The following is a 23,270-nucleotide window of genomic DNA, read 5'->3' as shown; positions in this document are numbered from 1 at the left end:
ATATTCAAGAATATTGGCCAGGTGTGGTGGCTCATGCCTGTAATCCAAGTACTTTAGGGGACTGAGGTGGAAGAATTATTTGAGCCCAGGTGTTGGAGACCAACCTGGGCAACACAGCAAGACCCTGCCTCTACAAAAAATTAGGTGGATGTGGTGGCATGTGCTGTAAGTCCTAGCTACTCAGGAGGCTGAGGTGGAAGGATCCCTTGAGCCCAGGAGTTTTGAGGCTACAAGAAGCTGTGATTGTGCCACTGCACTCCAGCCTGGGTAACAGAGTGAGACCCTGTCTCTCTCTCTCTCAAAAAAAAATCCATATGAAAGCATCATATCAGTGAATTTTCAAATTACCATTATGATAAAGTATACACATTTATGAGTAAAAGACTGTGTCTGTAATATGTATTCTCACTTATATTCCTTAGTTACTGACATTTATTAGTTTCATTGTGTCTTTATTGATGTCTTTATCTAGAGAAGTGATGCTCCCTAATGTCAGACAATAGCATGGTGTGGATTTCCTTGTTTCATCTAAAGTAATAAATAAAAGCTACAAGAATTTCAGCTTTGTACTTCCTGTTCTGCATGTTTCAATAAGTGCCTAATGTTTATGTTTTTATTAAGATGTAATATTTGTGTGTTAAACATTTCTTTATCATTTTGTAATCAACAATCTTAAGTGTTTCTGGTATATATACTTGTGTTCATTTTGTCTGTTCTCTCAATGCCATGGGCAGAACAGACTTTTACAGGGAGAAGGCAGGGAAACGCAGTTTGGAAGAGCCTTTTCAGTGTTTAGGGGGAACAGCCAATGGTAGACCAAGGCACTGGGATTGTAAGTCTGTGAGAAAGAAGAGTGATACTTAAAAGTTTAGAAATGCTGACTTGGTTTCAAAGAACAAGGTGGTATTAAATGAAAATTATTTTGATGATAGTTAATAGTTAATTATTTCTTTTTGGAGCAGTGAAAAAGTGGTGAGCATTTCTTTACCTTTATGCTGCTGCTTAGATCAATATAGTGGTTTAAAAAAATCTCCATGAATACTTGAAAGGCCAACTGAAAAATGAAGTAATTTTAAATTGTCTCTAAAGAGTTGTAGTAACTTGTAGTTTTAAAAAATGTTAATCTGTAAGAATTTACTTAAAATTTTTATCCAAAGGACTCTCTTTACTATTTTGTTTGTAGTAATTTGGTTTCTTAAGCATTTCACGTTTTTCTGTTAAGTCAGTAATTGCTGATTGAAATTTTTTTCCCTTTTAAAGTGAAGTAGCTTTAGAACTGTAGCTTATGGTTGTGTTAAATAGTTAGTAAAAGATTAGCATCTTTGAAAAGGTAAATGTCATGACATTTAGTGTTTTGGATTAATAGGAAAGAGGCCAGTAATTGCATGGATTTCAATAAGCTTAAAAATAATTTTCTTAGGTTATAATGACATTAAAACATTGACATAATTTCCAGTTGCTGCATTTTGATTTTTGATCATTTAATAGGGCAGAATCACCTATTGCATAACACTTAGTTTCCATGTTACTATGTGCAGTCATGTGCTGTGTAAGGATGTTTTGGTATGGTGGACTGCATATGCAGCAGTGTTTCCATGAGATTATGATACTTTATTTTATTGTAACCTTTTCTAGGGTTGGATATGTTTACATTGTGTGACAGTTGCCTACAGTATTCAGTACGGTAACATGCTGCCCTGGTGTGTAGCCTCGGAGCTACTAGTGTGTGCTATACAGGCTAAGTGTGTAGAAAGCTCTACCTTCTAGGTGTGTGTGTGATTTCAATACACTCTATAGTGTTAGCACGATGGAATTACCTAAGATGCATGTCAGAATGTATCCCTGCTGTTAAGGATGCATGACTGTGTGTGTGAAGAGAACGACAATGACTGTAAGAGACACGTTATTGACATTTTCAGAGGAAAATTTGGAGCCAGGTCTATATTTCTGAAAATTACATAACATTTTTCTGTCTTTCACCCTGTTTTTTTTTTTTTTTTTTTTTTTTTTTTTTTTGTTGTTGTTGTTCTTTAGGGCCCTCCAGAATTCCCACAGCACACACCTGGACCCGTTCCCAACAGTTTCAGCCAGCCCCCACGACTCCCTCTCCAGGACCAGTGGAGAGCCCCACCCCCGCCTCAGGAGCGAGACCCTTTCTTCTTAGGAGGTACAGAAAGAGTCAGTGGTGTGGAGCAACGTATCAGCAGCTGCACTGGGTGATGTGCCCAAACACATTGATGTTGTAACCTGAATTTAACTCCCAATTGGAGATGTTATTAGGAATGTCAGGTTTTTGTACCATAGCAGGTCTGCCTATCATTTCAGATGCTAAAATTGGACATTATTGGTATCCGAAATGGGAATATCTCATATAAAGGAGGAATTTATGTATACAGAATGACGAAGCAATCTAGAAATAAGAGGCAAAATCTGGAATTGTTTCTAAACATTGATAACCTGCCAAACACTTGTGATTTTTGTCCACAGTAGGATAGTGCTTCAGACTGCTTTTCTGAGAAGGACCTGGTCTTTTTAGCCTGAAGATAATGATGTTGTGTTACCTTTCAGTTTCAGGTGAACCAAGATTCCCAAGTCATCTTTTTCTGGAACAGCGAAGTCCCCCTCCACCACCACCGCCTCCTACCCTTCTTAACAGTAGCCATCCCGTTCCTACTCAGAGTCCTCTACCATTCACTCAGCCAGGACCAGCATTTAACCAGCAAGGACAGCAGCCAGTGTTCCCGAGAGAGCGGCCGGTAAGACCAGCCCTGCAGCCTCCAGGTCCGGTGGGGATTCTGCACTTCAGCCAGCCCGGGTCGGCAACCACACGGCCCTTCATCCCTCCTAGACAGCCGTTCCTGCCGGGCCCAGGACAGCCGTTCCTACCCACACACGCACAGCCCAACCTGCAGGTACGCTTCCTGAGCCGACCTCCACGGACAATGTGTGCAGCTTTGAGTCTTTGTGTTTCAGAAAGTTTCACATTTTTATCCGAGCCTAGTAATTTGTGGTTATTTAAAGAACAAGGGTGTTAGTCTTAAATGTATTGTTTATTAAAGACAACTTTTTTTGACAATATTGCTTATCCCCTTAATACAAGAAAAAAATGGGAAAATGTCATTTTTGGGAAGTGAAAAATGCTACTATTAGGATTTTTTAAAGGGTTCTTGAAAAGAGTCTTGACATGGAGGGGAAAAAAATGTTGCTGTTCACTGATTATTTGAAGGACTTGAGTGCCCTCTGCCGATAGATGTGTCCGTAACATCTTTCTTACCCAGTGCATTTCTTCTCGTATTGTAGGGTTACTGTTAAATTAGATAGCAATAGTCTACATGAATCAACTATTTAAAAACACATGGAATGCATATCTCAGCTAGAAAAGGAAAATGAATATTATCTAGGGTGTTAAAGAGAAAATGTTTACAAGAATTTTTCTTTTTATTAGAAAAATGCAACCAACACATCCCCATTGCAGAAATCTTAGAATATAGACAGGTATAATAAAGGAAATTGAATAATCTCTTTACCTAGAAAAATTCAGAAGCATTTTTTTTGTCTTTTTTTTTAATGCCCATCTTCTCACCACCTGCTTGTTTCCCTCCAGTGTAACGTATCATTTGATCTTTTCATGTCGGTGGATTGGTTTTTACTACGCCGTTTAAGAATGAGTGCTGCACACGGTTACCCTTCATGCCGTCTGTGTTGTTGCATGTGTGTGTTGGTTTCAGTACTTTAGCAGCATAGTGCTGCGGGGAATATACTTCAGAGTTAGGAGTCTGTCTGCATATTTAGTTATTTCCTTAGGATAACTTAATTCTAGAATTACTGGATTAGATATAAATTTTAAGGTAATAGCTTCTGGCTTATTACTGCATTTAAGATAGTATAACCTTCGTCGGCAAGTCTAAAAGTTTTGGAACCACTGAAAGTTCCTTTCTTGTGTTGAGGTTTTTAAGGAAAAATTGAAGTGTATGTGCCCGGTGTAACCATTTATGAACTATTGTTTCTCTTTCTTTGGAAATGGAAGGGGCCGTTGCATCCTCCATTGCCCCCTCCACATCAGCCTCAGCCTCAGCAGCCTCAGCAACAGCCCCCGCCTCCGCACCAGCCTCCGCACCAGCCCCCGCCCCACCAGCCCCCGCCCCAGCACCCACCGCAGCACCCGCCGCAGCACCAGCACCACCACCACCACCACCTGTCCGTCCCGCCCCCTCCTTTGATGCCTATGTCTCAGCCGCAGTTCCGGCCTCACGTACAGACCGCTCAGCCTCAGGCCAGCAGCAGCCGGATGCAGTGCCCCCAGCGCCAGGGGCTGCGGCACGTAAGTGTCAAGGGGTGTCTTCCCCAGAGGCCTTTTAACTTACAGGACTTGAGGGGCATAATTTGTAGGTTAGAATATTTTCCAATTCTGATTTCAATTTATAAAACAGTACATATTTCTGAAGCGAATCCATATTTTAAAAAACACTCTGGTGGTTGTTTTCTTGACTACAAGAATTGATAACATACTCCTTTTGTGTCTTAAAGACTGTGTTAATATTTACTTAAGCATCTTTCATATATCTACGTATCTCTTTTCTTTTTTTCTTTTTTTTGAGATGGAGTTTTGCTCTTGTTGCCTAGACTGGAGTTCGGTGGGGCGATCTTGGCTCACCGCAACCTCCGCCTCCTGGGCTCAAGTGATTCTCCTGCCACAGCCTCCCAAGTAGGCTGGGACTACAGGCCCGCGCCACCACACTTGGCTAATTTTGTATTTTTAGTAGAAATGGGGTTTCTCCATGTTGGTCAGGCTGGTCTCAAGCTCCTGACCTCAGGTTATCCGCCCGCCTCAGCCTCCCAAAGTGCTGGAATTACAGGTGTAAGCCACCGCACCTGGCCGTATCTAGGTATTTCTATAGAGATAGATATGAATTAATAGACACGTAACTTCAGAAAATACTTTTGGGTGGTGGTCACTTTCCCTTTACCAGTGGCTTATTTTTTGATGTATAGATGATCTCTTTTTTGGTCTCTGAATAAATACGTAAATGAATTCAGGAAAAATACGTTAACATTCTGTTGCCAGGTACTGCTCTAATCCTGAGAATACAACGGTGAACCAAAAAGACAAATTCCTTTCCTTCAAGGAGCTTATATTCAGTTGGAGGAGATTAGCATACGCTGATTTGTGGGGTTGTGTTCTCAAATACTATCGGCAAATGTGTGACTTGTCATGCATTGAAAGAAACTGGAAAACAATGTATTGCTCTGAAAATAAAAGGCCACAGTCATTGCCCTGTCCTCCATTAAATACACTTAAGAGGCTTTTATAATTTAGTTTTTTTTAGGAAAGAGACACAGTGTGGTTAGGGTTCTCCTCGCTTCCATTAAATACATATGAGAGGGTTTGTAATTTAGCTTTTTAGGAAAGAGACGCAATGTGGCTAGTGGTCAGGGATATCTCGCCTTCATGGAATAGATATGGAAGGCTTTGTAATTTGGTTTTTAGCAAAGAGAGGCACAATGTGGCTAGTGCTCACGGTTCTCATCTGTCAGTTTTCTTTTCGTATTGTCTCCTTTTCATCCTTGAGCTTCAAGCATGTCACTTAGCTGCTTTGAACTTCAGTTTTCCTGATATTTGCCTCTGTCTTAAAGTAATATCACAACTAAAGTGATATGAGCAGTAAGAAAGGATTTCTAGATCTGAGAAGAGGATGCTTTATAACCTGGGTTTCATTTGTTCGAATCATGGTAGACTGTTCTCATGACCCTTGTGCACTGGGATATTTGACCTGCGTGACCTCAGAGATCTCATCCCCCTTCCCAGCTCTCGAGTTCTCTTTGCCTTCTCCAGGTGTTGGCTTTCTCTTAAGAATCCCCAGGATGAACATGACTAAGCATTTCCTCTCAAGTAAAACGTTCTGGGACCTTTCTTCTCCCAGGGGTCAATGTTTCTTAGACATTGACCTGATGATTCTTTTCTGGTTCCACCTTCGATTTAAGTGACTAAGTAAAATAGTAGCATATTAATCCTGTTGAGCCCTGGTAGCAGATAGAGTGCTTTTTTTGGCTGTCTCGATTCTTTTAAAACTGTCAGTTCCTTTACTGAAGCACCTGCTAAAGATTAGCCTGGTAATTTCTATAAAGAGGAGCCTGTCTGTAGGCAAGAATGACACCTTTACCAGTGGAAGTCGTTAACATTACGATGAGGGCGTGCTGCCACATGGATCAGGTAACATTTATGCCTGAGAAAAAAGTATTAACCAAGGCGAAAAGTATCAGTTCCCCAAAAGAGAAGTCATTTACTAATTAGAATAATTTGTTGTATTTGTATTTAATAATGTCCCTTCTAATGTTCCTTCTGCCAAGTTTCCACTTATAATTAGAATTTCTTTCTTTTCGTGGAAAGAATACAGCTTCTCAGAATGTAAGCAAGCGGCCAATGCAGCAGATGCAGCCCACTGCACCGAGAAACAGCAATTTGCGTGAATTACCCATAGCGCCGTCACACGTGATGGAAATGAGCAGCAGTCGCTGCGCTGCCACACCCTCAGCGCAAGTGAAACCTGTCGTCAGCTCATCACCACCCTCGAGGGCCGTGTTGGCTTCCAGGAGCTCGAGCTCACAGGGAAAGACGGAAGTGAAAGTCAAGCCAGCTAGCCCTGTGGCTCAGCCTAAAGAAGAGGCAAAAACAGAACCAGAGGTAGGACACTTCTCATTAACAAACGGTCTCAGACAAGAAGCCTTATAATCAACTTGTATGTCTTAGTTTGCTCTTACTTAGTAAGTTATTACAAAATCTTGCTGCACCTGGTGAATACCATTAGGTTTCTGTGACTGTTTCTTATTTTACACTATTAACTTGTAGAAGATAGGACCAGTTTTTTCTTGGTCTTTAAGATTTCTGGGGGTCTGCTTTGTTTTGAATTATAATTATATATGTTGTTGATATTGTTGCTGATTTTTAAGTTGGCACGGAATGTAGTAAGTATAGATAACAAATGCAGGTCACTGTTTTACATGGCTTTAGTTAGGCTGTCTTCTTCCACAAGACTGAGTTTCCTCATCTGGTCCAGGAGGGTAGGCCAAGGTGGCATGTGCAGGAGGCTGGCATGGAGATAGTGTCAGCCTCAGTGAAATGCGTGTGGAGCACACTGAAATAGTGCAGCGGGGTAACTTTTGCAAGACCAATGTCATGAAGAGTTACTTTAGGTAAGAATTTAGGTAAGTCATGCTTTCTTAGTTTCATAAAAACCAGTTAACACTGGTTTTGTCTTTCAATCTTTTTTTTTCAGTCAGATTTTCTTCTGATACATTATTGTAGCAGTTGTAATGTATTGTTTACCAAATTGGAAGTACAAAATTGAAATATTAACATACAGTGAACTCTTATTAGAACACGAGTGACTTTTGGTTTTAAAATCAGTATGTAAAAAAGTGTAGATTGACAAACTGGATCGGAATAGTTTGTAAAGAAGTCTTTGGTAAAAATTTTATCATGCTTCTAGTGTTTATAGCCAGCTTCTAACTCAGTATGTGTAACTGATTTGGTTCTGAAAAATGAAGTCATATACTCATTTCTTATATAATAAGAAACTATAATAATAAGAAAAAGGGCTACCTAATAGGGGAGGTACCCTTTCAGTCATCGTGCTGGCACATCTGGCGATCAGTTTCTTCCATGATAGTTGATTTAGCTGAACTTCTGAAAGATTCTTCTATGGAGTTATTTCAGAAAGATGCCTTGAGTGAAATGGAACCTGTAGGTCACTGTAGTAGAAATGGAATGTCTTGACTTAGTTTCTTTTAATTTTATATATGTATATTTAAAGGGGATCAGGATTATATATATATTTTTTTACTTTTTTCAAAGAAAGGTCTTCTATTTTGTTTGCTTAGCTAAATGTGACTTATTTTCTTATATTCACTCCCTTGATAATGATATAATAAAGGGTGAATCTGCTTAGCCAGAAGTCTTTCCAAGTATTTCAGTTGCTGTTCTGGACATGCCTTAACTCTTTCTTGACTTCATAGGAAGAAATTCCGATGACTAGTCATTATTTCTGTGTTTTGAGGCAGTGGCCCTTTGGGTCCTGTTAATATGTCCCCAGCCATCTGCTCCCCCGATGCCCATGTCCCTTCTGTCCACTGCTAATAGTTTTTCTGTCTCCCCCTGATTTCACTTCTTGCTCTGTTTGCCTGCCTGTATAAACAGCCTCTCACCCACCTTCATTTTTGCAGTTTGAAATCTGCCCTAGATGTGAAATTAAGAGAACCGAGTTGGTCAGAATTGCTTCCAGGTCGACAAATAACCCCCAAGTGAGGGCTGGCACCAAGCTCTCCAGCTCCAGGGCACCAGCCGACTCCTCAGCGGCGCTTTTGTCTTAAGGTCCTAATTCTTAAGGTTTATTCAGGGAAAGTAAGATGGTGAAATAGCTTAATTCTAGATAGATTAAATCCTGTTACATTCTTGTATACAGAGTCTGTGGATATGGATGATTTTTAAAGAATATTATTATAATTCTTTAAAGATGCTTAACTTTTTATACATTTTCCTTATTGGATGCTTTTTATGAAAGTTACTGGACTTTTTCAAAGATTTTTTTGTAGCGACTTGCAGAATGGTTTGGAGCTTGGAATATGAAAGGCGTTCCTTATATACCATTAATATTCCAATAGTGCAATCGGCAACATTTTGATTCTGAGGAGAGTGCATGAGTTCAAGGTCAGAGAGATTGACTTGCGCTGTTCATTATAACCAATTATTCTGTGACAAATGAGTTTGAGATCGGGCTGAAAATTCTGTACGAAAAATCAATAGTTCTAATCACGGCCTTTCAGGTCGTTTATACCCCACCTTTTGTTGGTTTGTCAGGGAAGAGCCAGATAAAACCTGTGTGACAGCAGGCCTCCCCACTGCTGCCCTTCCCGTTTGAAACATATTTTGATATCTTAAATGAATAGTTTAATTGGTTTCAAACTTGTAAATGAGTGGAAATTTACATGATTTCATTTTTAATATTCTGATAAGATTTTCCAAATTAGCTTTAGCTGTGTAATTTTTTTTCCCCTCCCCAGAGGAAGGAGTTATACTTAAAGTCTTTAAACAGATTTTGAATGACTTCTTTCAGACACTGAAGTAAAGGACTTTCGGTAAATGCATTCTCTTAGTTTGTTGTAATAGACTGGAATGGACACTTTGCCTGTATAGCAAAGTAAACTGTGTGTGTTTTCCATTTTAGTTTCCTGATGAAGATGAGGAAACAAGGTTATATCGCTTAAAGATAGAAGAACAGAAACGCCTAAGAGAAGAAATCCTGAAACAGAAGGAGTTACGACGGCAGCAGCAGGCTGGTGCCAGGAAGAAGGAGTTACTGGAGAGACTCGCGCAGCAGCAGCAGCAGCAGCAGCAGCTCTATGCTCCCCCACCCCCCGCAGAGCAGGAAGAGCAGGCACCGTCACCGTCACCCACCAATGGGAACCCCCTGTTGCCCTTTCCGGGTGCGCAGGTCAGACAAAATGTGAAAAACAGACTTCTTGTTAAAAACCAGGATGTCAGTATTTCAAATGTTCAGCCCAAAACATCAAATTTTGTACCATCTGGTGCCAGCATGCAGTATCAGGGACAACAGATGAAACCGCTGAAACATTTGAGACAGACCAGAACACTTCCTCAAAGTCAGACTCAGCCACTGCATAAAGTACTTCAGATCAAACCCGTGGATGTGGAGGAGCCAGCCACCCCCCAGACTCCTCGAGTGGCATCCATCCAGGGCCGGCCCCAGGACACAAAGCCTGGTGTGAAAAGGACTGTCACGCACAGGACTAACAGTGGTGGTGGAGATGGATCCCACATCACCTCCAAAGTCAGGGTGATTAAGCTGTCAGGTGGGGTAAGTTGACTAGTTTTATGAGAGCCTCTTTGAGTCTGTGTTTCACATAGAATGTCCTTATTTCCAGAGAGTATTTTTGAAGAATGAATGAAAAGTTACCTCTGTTAGAGTCTTATAACCAACCTCTACCCACTTGAAGTTGGTATAAGAATTGTCATTTAAATACTACAGTCATGCGTCGCTTGACAACAGGCATGTGTTCTGAGAAATGTGTTGTTAGGCGATTTTGTCATTGTCTGAACATCCTAGAATGTATGTGCTTACACAGGTGGTATATACAGCCTGCTGCTCCCTCCACAGCCTGTGCAGCATGTTACTCTACCGAATACTGTAGGCCGTCGTCAGTCACACCATGGGAATGTTGTGTAAGAAATGTATGTCACATAGGGAAGGTAGAGTAAAAATGCAGTGTCATTGGGATTGCCTTTGCAGGTGTCGTCCGTCTGAGCGGAATGTTGTCACGCAGCACATTTTGGTTTTCTCTTTGAGTCGTAATGAAAGGCCAGTGCGACAGTCCCTAAATTAGGTATTACTCAGTTTTAGCTTCTTACTGCAGATAATCTGTGATAAAATCATTACATTTGTTTTAGAAATAAATTTTCCTGGCCCAGCGTGGTGACTCACGCCTGTAATCCAAGCAATTTGGAGACCAACCTGAGGTTGGGAGTTTAAGACCAGCCTGACTAACATGGCGAAAGCCCGTCTTTAAAAAAAAGAAAGAAAGAAAGAAATTTTCCTTTACATAAATCATTTGTTGTGTATAACTTTAGATTCAGTGAGCAGCTGTGGGCAGTTGGATGGTGGACAGTGCAGATGTGTGTCTATTTGTCTACTTCTAATCAGCTTTGTCGCAGACTGCTGGACTACAACCTGTATTCCGTTTTCATTTTGCTCCATTTTTTTAAAGAAAAGGCATCATAGAATACGGAGTTGCAGTCATGTGTGCTCTCACCACACGCCTTCAGAAGTGGAGCCTGCCTCATTTCTTTCTGTTCCTTTTCATCAGTGCCGTATCAGATTGTTTTTCAGTCAGACACAGACAGTGCAGTTTTCCACTGCAGTTTGGATAAGTTCAGTGTTCTAAAATGAAACCAGTCACTGCAGATGGATTTCCATTGCAAAAGATTCTTCCACGAGTGGTCTCTAGAACACTTGCTTCTTTATCCCGCCATCTAGTTTTACTTAGTTGTGGTAAGTAGCTCTCATCTGTTATTTTCACGAAAATGAATTCTATAATTCTACTGTTCGCTATAACAGTGCTACTCGTTATATGCAATTTGTATTATAAATTGAGGAAGAAAGTAGGAAGGTTGTAAACATAGGCTTCTAGAGTAAATGAGCTAGCAATGATTGCTTTCAAAGATACAAAAGTAGGCCAGGCAGGGTGGCTTATGCCTGTAATCCCAGCACTTTGGGAGGCTGAGACGGATGAATCATGAGATCAGGAGATTGAGGTCAGCCTGGCCAACATGGTGAAACCCTGTCTCTACAAGAAAATACAAAAATTAGCTGGGTGTGGTGGCACGTGGCAGTAGTCCCAGCTACTCGGGAGGTTGAGGCAGGAGAATCGCTTGAAATCAGGAGGCAGAGGTTTCAGTGAGCTGAGATCGCGCCACTGCACTCCAGCCTGGTGACAGAGCAAGACTGCGTCCCCCCTACCCCAATGATACAAAACATATATACAGTAAAAAAATAAAATAACCTCTCTCTTTTAGTCCATTTCAGGATGGTAGGACATGTGAGCATGTGAAGGAGCATGTGTTACTTTGTGTCCTTGCTTGTGCTTGATTAAGAATAACTCATTTTGTTAGTTGGTTAATTAGCTGAGAGTTAGTGCTTTTATTTCTAGGTTTGTAGAACAAAACCATGACTTTTTTATGTGCTATGGAAAATTTCTATAAAATACTGTAATAATAAGTTCCATATATAGAATATCCAGTAGGATGCATAGTTCTGTTTTCTCTGGATCTATTTTCTCTATTCATTGTAATTAGAAATGTCGAGAAGAATTGCATTCCATCAGATTGTTTTCATATCATATGAATTTGTTACCTTTAGGTTAGAACTCAAGCACTCATTAGTTTTTCTTCAGTGGCCATTTTGCTTTTGACCTTGTTTTGAAGTGGGCTGTGTTAATCAGTATCTGATTCTTTTACTTGCATTATAAACTTAAGATGAGACATCGGCCATTGTTGGGAATTAGGCCTTTTCCCATAGCAGCCAGAACTGGTGCTGTTTGTTACCGCGGCCGATATAGAGGGCTGCATGTGCTCTGCACTGGCAGGGTGGGAAGTGAAGGATCCGATTTCTACCATCAAAGAGCAGCTTTCACACTCGTAAACAGCTTTCCTTTAAAAGAATTTTATCTACATGAATTTTTACTCTTTTTCTCCAATGGAAAATATTTATTTTTATGTCAGACCTAATTCCAAAATCATGTTAATCTTACAATACATAGGAAAAACAAGAGAATTTTTCATGAAAACAGCTATCCACCAAACCAGTACTTTGGAACAGCTTTTTATCTTTTACCTCATGGATTAAGTTAACCATTCCACGTGTTTGTATCTTAGTGTTTACTCAGACAGAATCCTCCAATAGCACGTGGACACTTTTGACCTAGCAGGGAAGCTCTCTTGTCTTATTTCTCTGAACCAGAACAGATAGTATTTGCCTGTTAGCCTTGTTTTTGTTTTTTTTTTGTGGGTGAGGACTATTTTTAAGAGAACGTATTCCTGATGGGATAATTAATTGCAAATTGTGCTTGTTTCAGACAATGCAAAAAGGAAACATATTTATTTTGGCTTCTGTTTCTGTTTCTGGCTGGTGCTGAGGCATTCTCTGCGTCTGGGGGCTGTGATCTTAGTGCTCAGGGATGTGTTCTTCCTGTGAAAATCCGAATGAACCTAGGGCTGAGCAGGCCTTGGCTGATAGGAGCTTAGCATTTGGCAAGGATTCACTTGTACACAGTACCTATACGGAATATTACTATATGCATTTTAGTTTTTGATTACTTATTTAATAGAAGCGTTTTACTGTTGGTTCAGGTTTCCCATTTTTTCTAACGTAAACTATATCCTAACCCAACCTAAATTATCTCCTTCACTTTTTTCTAATTTAACTAGTGTAACTAAATCTAACGTCTTTAATTAAATTATTCTTTGCATTCAGTAGCCTCCTAATTCTTCAAGTCTCTAGACAGGATAGTGAACTAACTTTGCACAGTGCCATTCAAGAACCTGTGCTGTGGTGGGTGACCACAGTTAAAACATGTGTCCACAGGATTGTTCACACGTTGATGCAGGCAGAAGTTTCTTGCCATTCTTACTGTGATATACAAGTTGGAGGTATCTTACTGCTTAATTAGGTTTCTATGAGTGTACTCATGTCTGTGAGGCAATTGTGAATCAAATGGAGTTTTCTGTATTTTCCATATTTCATTATTGACAAATAATTTATCTTTGGATTTTGTTAAGCTGGGCTTTTTGAAAGGTGAGAGAGCCTGAGTCTTAAGACCATGGTTAATTATCTCACCTTTCAGGTGATTTTTCTTGGTCCTTGTCATTGTAAGAGAGTGTTCTTTCATGGTGGTCCCCTTTGTTACTGCTGCTGCAGTATGCATGCGCATAGGGAACATTTTCAGAAAGAAATTGACAGGATGATTCCTGGTATTGTTTCTTATGTGTTGACTAGGGTCAGTGTCTTGGTTTAAAGCTCAGAGTTATAAAAGGACTCATTGTTGGCGTTGCGTTTGCTGTTGGTTACTCTGAAATTTCTTGTTGTAGAGTATAGAGATTGGAGCTTTTCTTTAGGACTGAGCTCACCTATGCATGCAATCATGTGATGCAGTAAAACAGTGTTGTTTTGGGTGCAAAAAGACTCCTGCTTGAACAGTTGTCTGTTCTTTCGGACCCTGAACAATCATTTCATTTTTCTGAACCTTAATTTCCAGTCTACAAGTGGAGCTAATAAGGCTGCTATGAGTAATCAATAATTGAAAGCTTCTGGTACACAGAAGGCACTTCATTACTTCCCATTTTCTTTGTAGAATGATCCTAAGGCCCCTTTTAGACATAAATTATGTGATTTTATACCAGATAATAGCAGTGTCTGTAATTTAAGTGTTTAGCATATACTCACATCTTTCTGAGGTGAGTGCGTTGAATCTCAAAGAGGTTATGTAACTAGCCTAGGGCCACACAATTACTAAGTGGAAGAACTGGGCTTCCAACTGTGGTTTAATGCTGAGTCTTAGGCTCTTTACCCTTGTCTATAATAGTTGTCCGTTTTATCTGCTGCTTTTTTCATGGTGTTATGTATTTCTTGATTAAGGATAATATTCTACTCTTAGCAGTCCAGATTGATTTGGAAAATGCTTGATGGGGGCTTTTAGGATAATGATGATGATCAGGTTTTATTTTGGTTGCCAGCCCAACTGACTGATAGTGACTGCCTGGAACAATAGGCTGAGAAGGAAGGATTTGATATATGAAAAAGCAGCCTGGTTGCTGAGTAGCCTCAGCTGTGAATGTAGTCCTGGTGAGTGGCTGGATCATCCCTGTTCCAGAACCTGGGCCACTTGCCCAGGAAAGGGAGTGCATGTGTCCTGGTTAAGCAGCAGAGCCGTAACTTGCTACGTGCCGTGACTCTATCCTTGAACATTTCTGTGAATCAAATTAAGTCACATTTTACACTTAAAACTGTGAAGGGAAATAGAAGGGGAATTTGAAATTGAAAGATATCTTTTGTTATGAGGCTAATCAATCTTTGTATATATGAATTGCCATTTTTTTCTCATTCATGTTTTATTTTCTGGATTTGGTAGGTGAGATTACAAAAGGAACAAATTAATGCTGCTTATAAGTAGTGTTAGATATCAGTAAATATTGCTTCTAAAATTTCATGTGCCTTCCTGACTATTAAGTAGTTCATCTGCAGAATTATATTTGATGGAATGGTTCTCTTTTAATTACTTAGAATATAGAAATATTCTCCATTTGCCCATTTCTCAGAAAGGTATTTTTAAGTACTTAAGAAACCAAAAGAACAACCTTGTTATGTTATCATTTTGTTCATAACCAATACGTAGTCCCCAGAAAAACAATTCAAGTAATAACAGAGCAAAAGAAAGTATAAAATGTTTACTTAGTGTAAACTTACTATAGTCATCTAAACCCATTCTTTGTGATTAAACACAAGAGAAAGGAATTAGAACAAACAAGTGCCAGGGGAGATTCTCTGCCTTAGGTGCTCAGTGTCTCTCTTCCTATTTGGGGAAGTGAGTTAGTCTTTGAAGTGTTTGCATCTCTATAACCTTGGTTACCTGGCCCGCATGAATCCCAGTTTCCTCATCAGTACAGTGAGAACCAACTCTCCTCTCAGGATCCTTGCAGGGATTAAATGTCATAACCATGTGATGGGCCAGTGCTTGAGTATGTGATAATAGCTCAGTGAATTTACTACCCTTTTCTTTTAGTTGAAGGAAGAAGAAAAAAAATTTTTGAAGTGGCTGTTGATAGTGTTCTTTAAGAAAGTGAAAGCAAATACTGAATTCAGCTGCTTTATTCTAAGCAAGATAATGAAAATTTTAAGAATTTGGCAGCAAATTAAGTAAACAGTTCTTTATTCTGTTGGCCACACAGAGGAACGGGAGAAGCACAGAATGCCCCCGGGGAAAGCCAGCTGTCCAGTTGTGATACTCTTGTATTTTATTTTTCAAAGGCTGTCAGAATGCTGCATGCCGAAGGTCCCAGTTTATTTGTGTGATCATGCTTTTGCAGGGTTGCACTGCATTTGTAAATTTCTTCCCTTCCTACCTTCTCAAAAGTTATTCCCACATTTGGAACGATATGTATACACCTGATCTCTTTTGTGGAGCTTGGGGAGGTCTGGAGGGGAATGTTTTAATATAATTTTAGTAAGAACAGTAGGAGAAACTCTCAAACATCCTTTATCAGATTCACCAGTTGGATATGTTTTGTCAAGTTTGCTTTATCCTGGTCTTTCATTTTATCCATTTGCATGCACAAAAACCTTTTTTCCTAAACCATTTGAGAGTAGATTGGAGACATGGTGTTTTACCTCAGAACACAGATATTTTCTTACAAAACCACAATTATACATTATCAAAACTAAAAATGTTGTGCATTGATACAATACTATCATCTTAACCGTAGTACATATTCACATTTTATTCATTGGCCCAGTTATGTCCTCTGTAGCTACCTCCACCTTCCAGGGTCCAGTCCGGGATCATGTGTTATATTCATAGTGTTTTCTAATCTGCTCTGTTTCTTGCCCTTGACCTTTTTAAAGAGCAGAGGGAATGCCCTTTAATTTGGGTTATTTTCTCAATTGTCCTGATCAGTTTCAGGTTGTCCATATTTGGCAGGAGCACCAAAGAGGGGATATCAGGTCCTTCTCAGTGCATCCAGCTGGGAGGTTTGTCCAATATTGACAAGGTTGGCCAGGCGTGGTGACTCACGCCTATAATCCCAGCACTTTGGGAGGCTGAGGCAGGTAGATCACAAAGTCAGGAGTTCAAGGCCAGCCTGGCCAAGATGGTGAAACCCTGTCTCTACTAAAAATACGAAAATTAGGCATGGTGGTAGGCATCTGTAATCCCAGCTACTCAGGAGGCTGAGGCAGAGAATTGCTTGAACCCGGGAGACAGAAGTTGCAGTGAGCTCAGATCGCACCGCTGCACTCTAGCCTGTGGGACAGAGCGAGATTCTGTCTCAAAAAAAAATTGACAGAATTAACTTTGATGGGGGGCGGGGAAGGTGATAAAAGTGGTGTTTGCCAAGTCTCTCCCCTGTAATGTTACAGTTTTACCCTTTGTAACTAGTAAGTAATTTATAGGCAGATACTTTGAGACTATTAGGACTATGTAAATATCCCATTTCTGATCAAATTTTCATTATTGTTAGCAGGCACTGAAGTTTTTCTAATGCCAGCGCTTATGTATTTATTAGCTGTCATACTCCTGCTGTGGTAATTTACTCTTCTCATTCATTTATTTGTTCATTTATTTATGTCAATACGGGCTTATGAATTCTTTACGCACTAAACTGTCACTATCATTATGTTGATTTTAGAATTGTCCCAGATTGGCCAGTGAGAGCCCCTTTAAACTGGCTTCTGTGTCCTGTGATTTGTCGCCATTACTCTTAGAACACGTCCTCACTCTCTGGCGCAAGAACATGCTCGGGCTCACCTTGTTCCTTCTCTGGGCTCTGGAATCAGTCCTGCTTCTTGGAAGCTCCATGTCCTCAGAGTGGAGATCTGGAAGCCTGCTGTACCCACTGCTCTTGGCTGTCCTGTCTTCTGGGCCCGCTCAGCACGTTTTTTATTCTTCTACAGTGAATTGCAAAGAAAAGAAAATGACTCATACAGAGACTGCTTGAATTGGTTGGATTTTGTTTTATACTATATTTTTCGAAATAGGTCATTGGTGGGAATTAGGAAGTAATTTTTGCTATTTTGATTTGTTTTTTGAATTATTGTAGTTGATAGTTCTAAAAATTAAACATTACCATTGAGATATGTAAAGTTAGTCCCACATCCTCTGTAGACCCAAACAAAAGATTGATGGTCATTATTTGCAAATTTCATTGAAGTTCTAACCTAAGTGTTGATACATGGAAAAGCATAAGACACAACTGAGCACTGAGTTTAGAGCTGGGCAGAAACGAGCATCACATGCTTCTGAAGTCACCCATCGCCCTTTGGGAACCACTAAGGTGGTCTAAGGAGCAGTGGAAACTCGTCAGCACTTCAGTCGAGGTTAGAATTTGCTACTGTCACTCCTGCGCCTTCTCTGGATGTGCCATTCCTCATGCCTCTGGCCCACTTACTACTTTGGATCCAGCTCAAGTGGGTTGTCTTCTGGGACGCCTCCCTGAATGGCCGGTCCCACGCACATTGCTTCCTCCTTTCTTTGTTCCACCTCTGCAGCAGGTCCTCGTTACTGCTACTTACTTGAGTGAGGTTTGGTCTTTTTGCGTGTGTCCAGGATTTAAGGCAATTGCAGTTACATTATAAATATTTAAGAAATGTAAATACTATGTTAAAAATGGCAACATGGCTTACACTGTCTTACTGAAATAGCACAGGAGGAATCAGCAGTGTTCTTACCCCTTTCCCCGGTACTTCTGATGATAAAAGTAATACTTGTTCCTATAGACATTTAGATGATACCAGTAAGTAAGCAGAATTTGGAAAAAGACAAAAAACATGAATCATTACTAATTCTTCTGGGCATTATTTCATGCAAAAATTTATTTTCCCCTCCTGAAAGTCCTCCTTTATTCATTCTGCAAAATGAGGTATTTCACATCCTTTTTTACTTCCTGTGAAGTGGTAAATCTGCAGTGGTAATTTGTTTTTGCTGAGACTCATGCAAAGGCAGAGCCTCCACCTTGTGAATGTCATTCAGGGAAACCCATGTTTTCAGCCTCCAAGGTCCCGGACAGGAGAATGCCGCTGTTCTGGTCCCTTGATTTCTGGCAGAAGGTGACTTCCTAGGATGATCTCTGGCAGCGCCTGGGAGCAGATGAGTAGCAGAGCTAAGGAGGAAGCGACTCAGGAGTAAGGTTCCAGAGTCTAAATCTGCCCACGAGAAGGGCAGAGCTGCGGGTGGATATCCGACCAGATGGTTCTGGGAAGACCAGGCCAGAAAGGAGACTGAGTGCAAATGGCTTTTCATACAGAGATTGGGGGCATGAGAGATGCCCTCCCAGGTGCTCGGAGCAGGGGAGGCGCGTGTAGGCAGAGGCAGACGCTTCCCGGGCAGCAGCTCACTCCTGGCCAGTGGGGGAGAGCTGCAGAGTTGGCTGGGTGGAGTTTGACCTCATTTGTTTAAAGGTGCTAATGAGTGGTAAAATGGCCAACAGGCAAATAGCAGAAGAGAGAAAGAAAAATGGGGCACGTAGAATCCTGATTGATCACTTATTTGATAAGTTGTATAGTCTAGCATCTTCTTTTTGGAGGAGAAACAGTTGTACATGAATACTTGTTTTTAAGAGTGTTTAAATGTCTTAGTGTGGGAAGGCTTGATAACTTTCAAAGAAACTACTTTTTAAGCCTTTAACATGTGGCCTCTAAACATGGTAAGATAGACCATTGGCCATTAGAGGACAGAAATCGTTTTGAACACAAGAATTTCCATACTCATTCATTTATGATTTTTTTAGGGATATGATGTTGGGAAGTAAAATAGCAGCTGAATCAGAAATAATTCGCCTTCAATTGGGAATCAGGATTAGCTCACTCACCCACCTCAGCAGAAAGGGAATCTACTTTCTGCATGTCTTAGGTAACTTCCCTCCCCTAACTTTCAGATAGGACCCTGGCCACCTGCCCTGCAGAACTTGCTCAGTGCTACAGAGCAGATCCTTTGGAGCTGCTCCTCCAGGGCAAGGTGGAAGGGCTGCTTTTGAGAGCCTGGGCAGCACCCCTGTGTGAGGGACTGTGGCTGGAAGAGACCTCACACCCTGCCTCCCACAGCATCCCCACAGCATCCGGAGGCACCTGCTCACTTTAGTACTCCTTACCTTTTTGGACTGGTAGATTTGTGCTGTCGAAATGGGAGAATCCTGGGGTATGAGATCCCCTCAGAGGCTCAAGGCTTTGATTTGTTCCTTCAAAGGCCAGGTAATTTCGCCAGGCCTAAGTAATGTCAGAAAGCTAGACTGTTAGGAGAGAGAGCAAAGCACTTGAATAACTGCGCCATGTTCTCACCATACTGTACTAGAAAGTCAATGTGCTCAGAGAACCCTTTTCTTTCATGAAGCTGGGTAGTTAGGAGGTCTGTCTGACGGGTCTCTTTAACCTTAAGGATTTGGTTTTAATTCGGCCTGTGTAGACCCAGTTCCAGAGAGGCACTATTTTAGATGTGAGTGCTCCTGATGCTTTTCATGCTTGCTATTGCGTAAGCATAATTTATTGCAGAGAAGGAAGAGAATGTAAGTCTGTTTATTGGTATTTTCTTTTCCCTCTCTTCTCTAAGCCAGTAGTCTTCAGAGAAAAAAAAGAAAGAGGAGCCTTAAATGTATTTAGATTTAGAAACTTTGTATAGCATGCATATCATTTATTGTCCATGTTTTGAATGAGCTTTATAAAGATTACAGGGATAGGCCAGCATTGTTGCAGTTAATAGAAACCTGCTCAGTGAGGTCTCTGGACTGTAAGATCAGCAGCATTGCCGGAGACAGTGAAGTATGGCCTTATCGAAAGGAGAATTCCTAAGAGGCTGCCCTGGGACACTACACCACTGTCCTTCTGTGCGTCCTGACAATGTTATCTGTCGTCTCAGTACGGAGTATCAAATGTCTGTCATGAGTACAGAAATTAATTTAATGTCACCTGAAGACATGCAATTAATCTTTTAGAGGTTTTCATAATACCTTTACAGAAAGAGTTGCCAGTTTGGCGGATTTGGATTTTGGGGTTTAGAAGAAGATAAGGAAAATTAATTTTTCATCAGGGTTAATACAGGCTAGCAGGGCCACAAAGGCTGAGAAAAATGGTTGGGGAATTTGTCAAGTGTTGTCACTCCAGAATAATGCTGCTTAACGTCTGATAGGTATCATCAAGAGTTGAGACTTCTATAGAGGGGGGTTAATCAATTTGCTCGCTAGTGAATGCAAGTCAGTGATAGCATTTCTTCATGGGGTTTAAGAATGAAAATAAGATTTGATCTGTCAAATTGCAAGAAGTCCTGACAGTATCAATAGGTGTTTTTATCTATACATTTAAACCATTTGTTATAAGTAAATTTGTCCTGCTAATGTTGGGGGCTGTAGACTTCATTTTTTTGTAATGATTAAGCTGATAAAAAGTATTTCCTAAGCTTACTTAATTCAAATAGTGCCTTTTATATGTTAAAAAAAAGAAACTAGTCTAAAAAGCTATTTTTATATTATTAAAAGATAATCATTTGTAGGGGAAAAAATGTTTCTGGTTTGACCTGAGATGACAAAACTTCTTTTCTCTCTCATGTGCTTTGGATAAAGTGGAAGATACTGAAAATGTTGTCTGAACCCAGTATTGTGTAAAGAGTTAAAAAGTGAACACCACCCTGGAGAAATTCAATTTCAAAGCAAACATACTTTTTATGAATAGAATGTAGTCTGTCACCCACAAACAACACTTACATTCGGACGTTAAGATGACAGCTTTCTGAAATTCTTAGTTTCGATCAATGGTATTTTAAAATTTACATAACTAAGTACCAGTAATTTTAGAATCTCTTTCAATGCTTAATTATATGTGTAAGTATAACCTTATAGAAGACTTATAAATAAATGGGTAAATTTATTTGGATTAATTCTTATTCAGATCTTGTGTATGTCTGTGTGGAGTATAGGTATAAAAATATGTAATCAGTTTGTTTCTCAGATGTAATCAGTTGAATAATTTGTTCTTGGATATTTGTACTACAACATAGTAATATCAAAAGCATAAACATTATGTTAATTAACAGGAAATTGTTTTGATATATGCAGTAAAAGGGAATTGAAGACATTGTTTCCAAATTGATCATGCCATATAAATTGGGCCAAGTGTGAGTCTAGCGCGTTGCAGTGAGTTCCTCTCGTGGTCTTGCACTCTGCTGGATATTTATTACAAGAGGTGACATGAAATGGACGCTGGGATCGTGATGTTTAATCTGAGCATGTCGGAAACCCAGGAGAGGCCGAATGTCACTGTGTGCGGCCTATGGATTGGAGTGGATGGGAAAACCCCAGGTGAAAGCACGTGTTGCAAAATAGGCAGCAAAGTTTGGGCAGGAATGTCAGCAGCGATTTCCAGCTAGCCGGGTAGATCAGTGCTGGGCAGCATCTGCAGTATCTGGGCAGTATCAGAACCCGTGTTTTCATCTCCTCAGCATGGCTGTGGTGATAACCTTATTTTGTTGGTGAAACAGGACTCATCAATTTGCAAGTGATGATTGGATCCACCAAGCTGTATTGGATACCATTCAGAGTAATGTTTGCCTGCTTCTTGACCGAGATTGTAGGTACCAGCTACAATATGGGCTGAATGTATCTTGAAATAAACATCTGTTCATTGGAAAAGGTGAAATGAAAATTTTCTCAAAAACAAAACCACTAATAAAGTAAAATTTGAATGTGATCCACAGAATGCAAAGGGACAAGTTGTTGAATCGAAGAGTCAATGGGAGAATTTGACCTGCAGGGAGAAGTTGTTCGCCTGATCCAAACTACGCTCCTGGCCACAACCTAGGGATGTGTACGCTAGTTCATATCCTAGTGTGAACTGGAGGAAAACCCAGGAACTTGAAATTGTTCCCTAGGATTAGCTTTTCCTCGTGCTAAGTCAAAAGAGAATAATTGTTCTTTCAATTAGGACAAAAAATTCATTTTTTTCTTACAAAATGAAACAATTTGTTACTTATATTTAAGCCTTCAGTGCTTAGAATGATCTTCAGAAAAATTCAAAAGCACAGCATTATAGTAGCCCTTCCTTTAAAGTGATTTAATTAAATGATGGTTGATCCTGTTTGTTTCAACTCTTGCTGAAATAGTTTCAAAGTTTGTTTGTATAAACTTCTCCCCTGGTTTTGGAGCCACAAAGATGTTCTAGCACTTACTGTGTGACTGAAGTTTGTTTAATATGCACAATGAGGATGATAATAATACTTACCTCTCAGGGAGGTGTATTAGGCAGTTCTTGCACTGAGACTGGATAATTTATAAAGAGAAGAGGTTTAATTGGCTCAGGGTTCTGCAAGCTTTACAGGAAGCATGATACTGGCATCTGCTTGGCTTCTTGGGAGGCCTCAGGAAGCTTCCAATCATGGTGGAATGCAGAGGGGGAGCAGGGGCATTTCATGGTGAAAGCAGGAGAGTGTGTCAGGGGGTGCCACATACTCTGAATGGCCACAGATCTGTTGTGAACTCAGAGCTTGCTTATAGCTTGCTTATCACCTAGGGGATGGCCTAAGCCATTCACAGTCATCCGCCCCATGAGCCAGACACCTCCCACTAAGCCCACCTCCAGCACTGGGATATGTTTCAACAGAAGATTTGGAGAGGGACAAAATGCCGAAATTGTATCAGGAGGACGGAAGGAAAACGGTGTCTGTACAGACCCTAGTACATTTCTTGTCATATCGTAGACGTTCAACAAATAGGAGCTATGGATTATTTCACCGCCAGTACTAAGTGAATGTATTGAATAATACCAAAACTCTTGAGTAAGATCCCAGGAGTGCCTTGGAAGTTTCTGTTATAAAGTTTTTTGATATCATTTGTTGCTATATAACAGGGTCCCCTTTTTTTCTGGTACCAGGGACTGGTTTCTTGAAAGACAGTTTTTCCATGGACTGGGATTGGCAGTGGGGAATGGTTTCAGGATGAAACTGTTCCACCT

The 23,270-nt window shown here is 40.4% G+C and overlaps 1 protein-coding gene across 5 annotated transcripts in view; it reads left to right on the top strand.

The window, feature by feature from the left end:
• The window catches only part of RBM33 (RNA binding motif protein 33), a 135,115-nt gene that overhangs the window by 88,309 nt on the left and 23,536 nt on the right, over positions 1 to 23,270 (top strand). For all 5 annotated transcript variants that reach the window (XM_012445298.2, XM_012445296.3, XM_064368110.1 and 2 more), the window contains 5 exons: positions 2,035 to 2,167; positions 2,569 to 2,912; positions 4,028 to 4,321; positions 6,389 to 6,682; positions 9,222 to 9,872. In XM_012445298.2, coding sequence (XP_012300721.2) covers positions 2,035 to 2,167; positions 2,569 to 2,912; positions 4,028 to 4,321; positions 6,389 to 6,682; positions 9,222 to 9,872 — 1,716 coding nt within the window. The remainder of the gene's footprint in view (positions 1 to 2,034; positions 2,168 to 2,568; positions 2,913 to 4,027; positions 4,322 to 6,388; positions 6,683 to 9,221; positions 9,873 to 23,270) is intronic.

The sequence above is a fragment of the Aotus nancymaae genome, unplaced genomic scaffold, assembly GCF_030222135.1.
Source record: "Aotus nancymaae isolate 86718 unplaced genomic scaffold, 86718_ANA_hifiasm-v0.15.2.pri h1tg000002l, whole genome shotgun sequence".
Lineage (NCBI taxonomy): Eukaryota > Metazoa > Chordata > Mammalia > Primates > Aotidae > Aotus > Aotus nancymaae.
The sequence above is the reverse complement of the archived record's forward strand: the minus strand, read 5'-3'. Positions and strand labels throughout refer to the sequence as shown.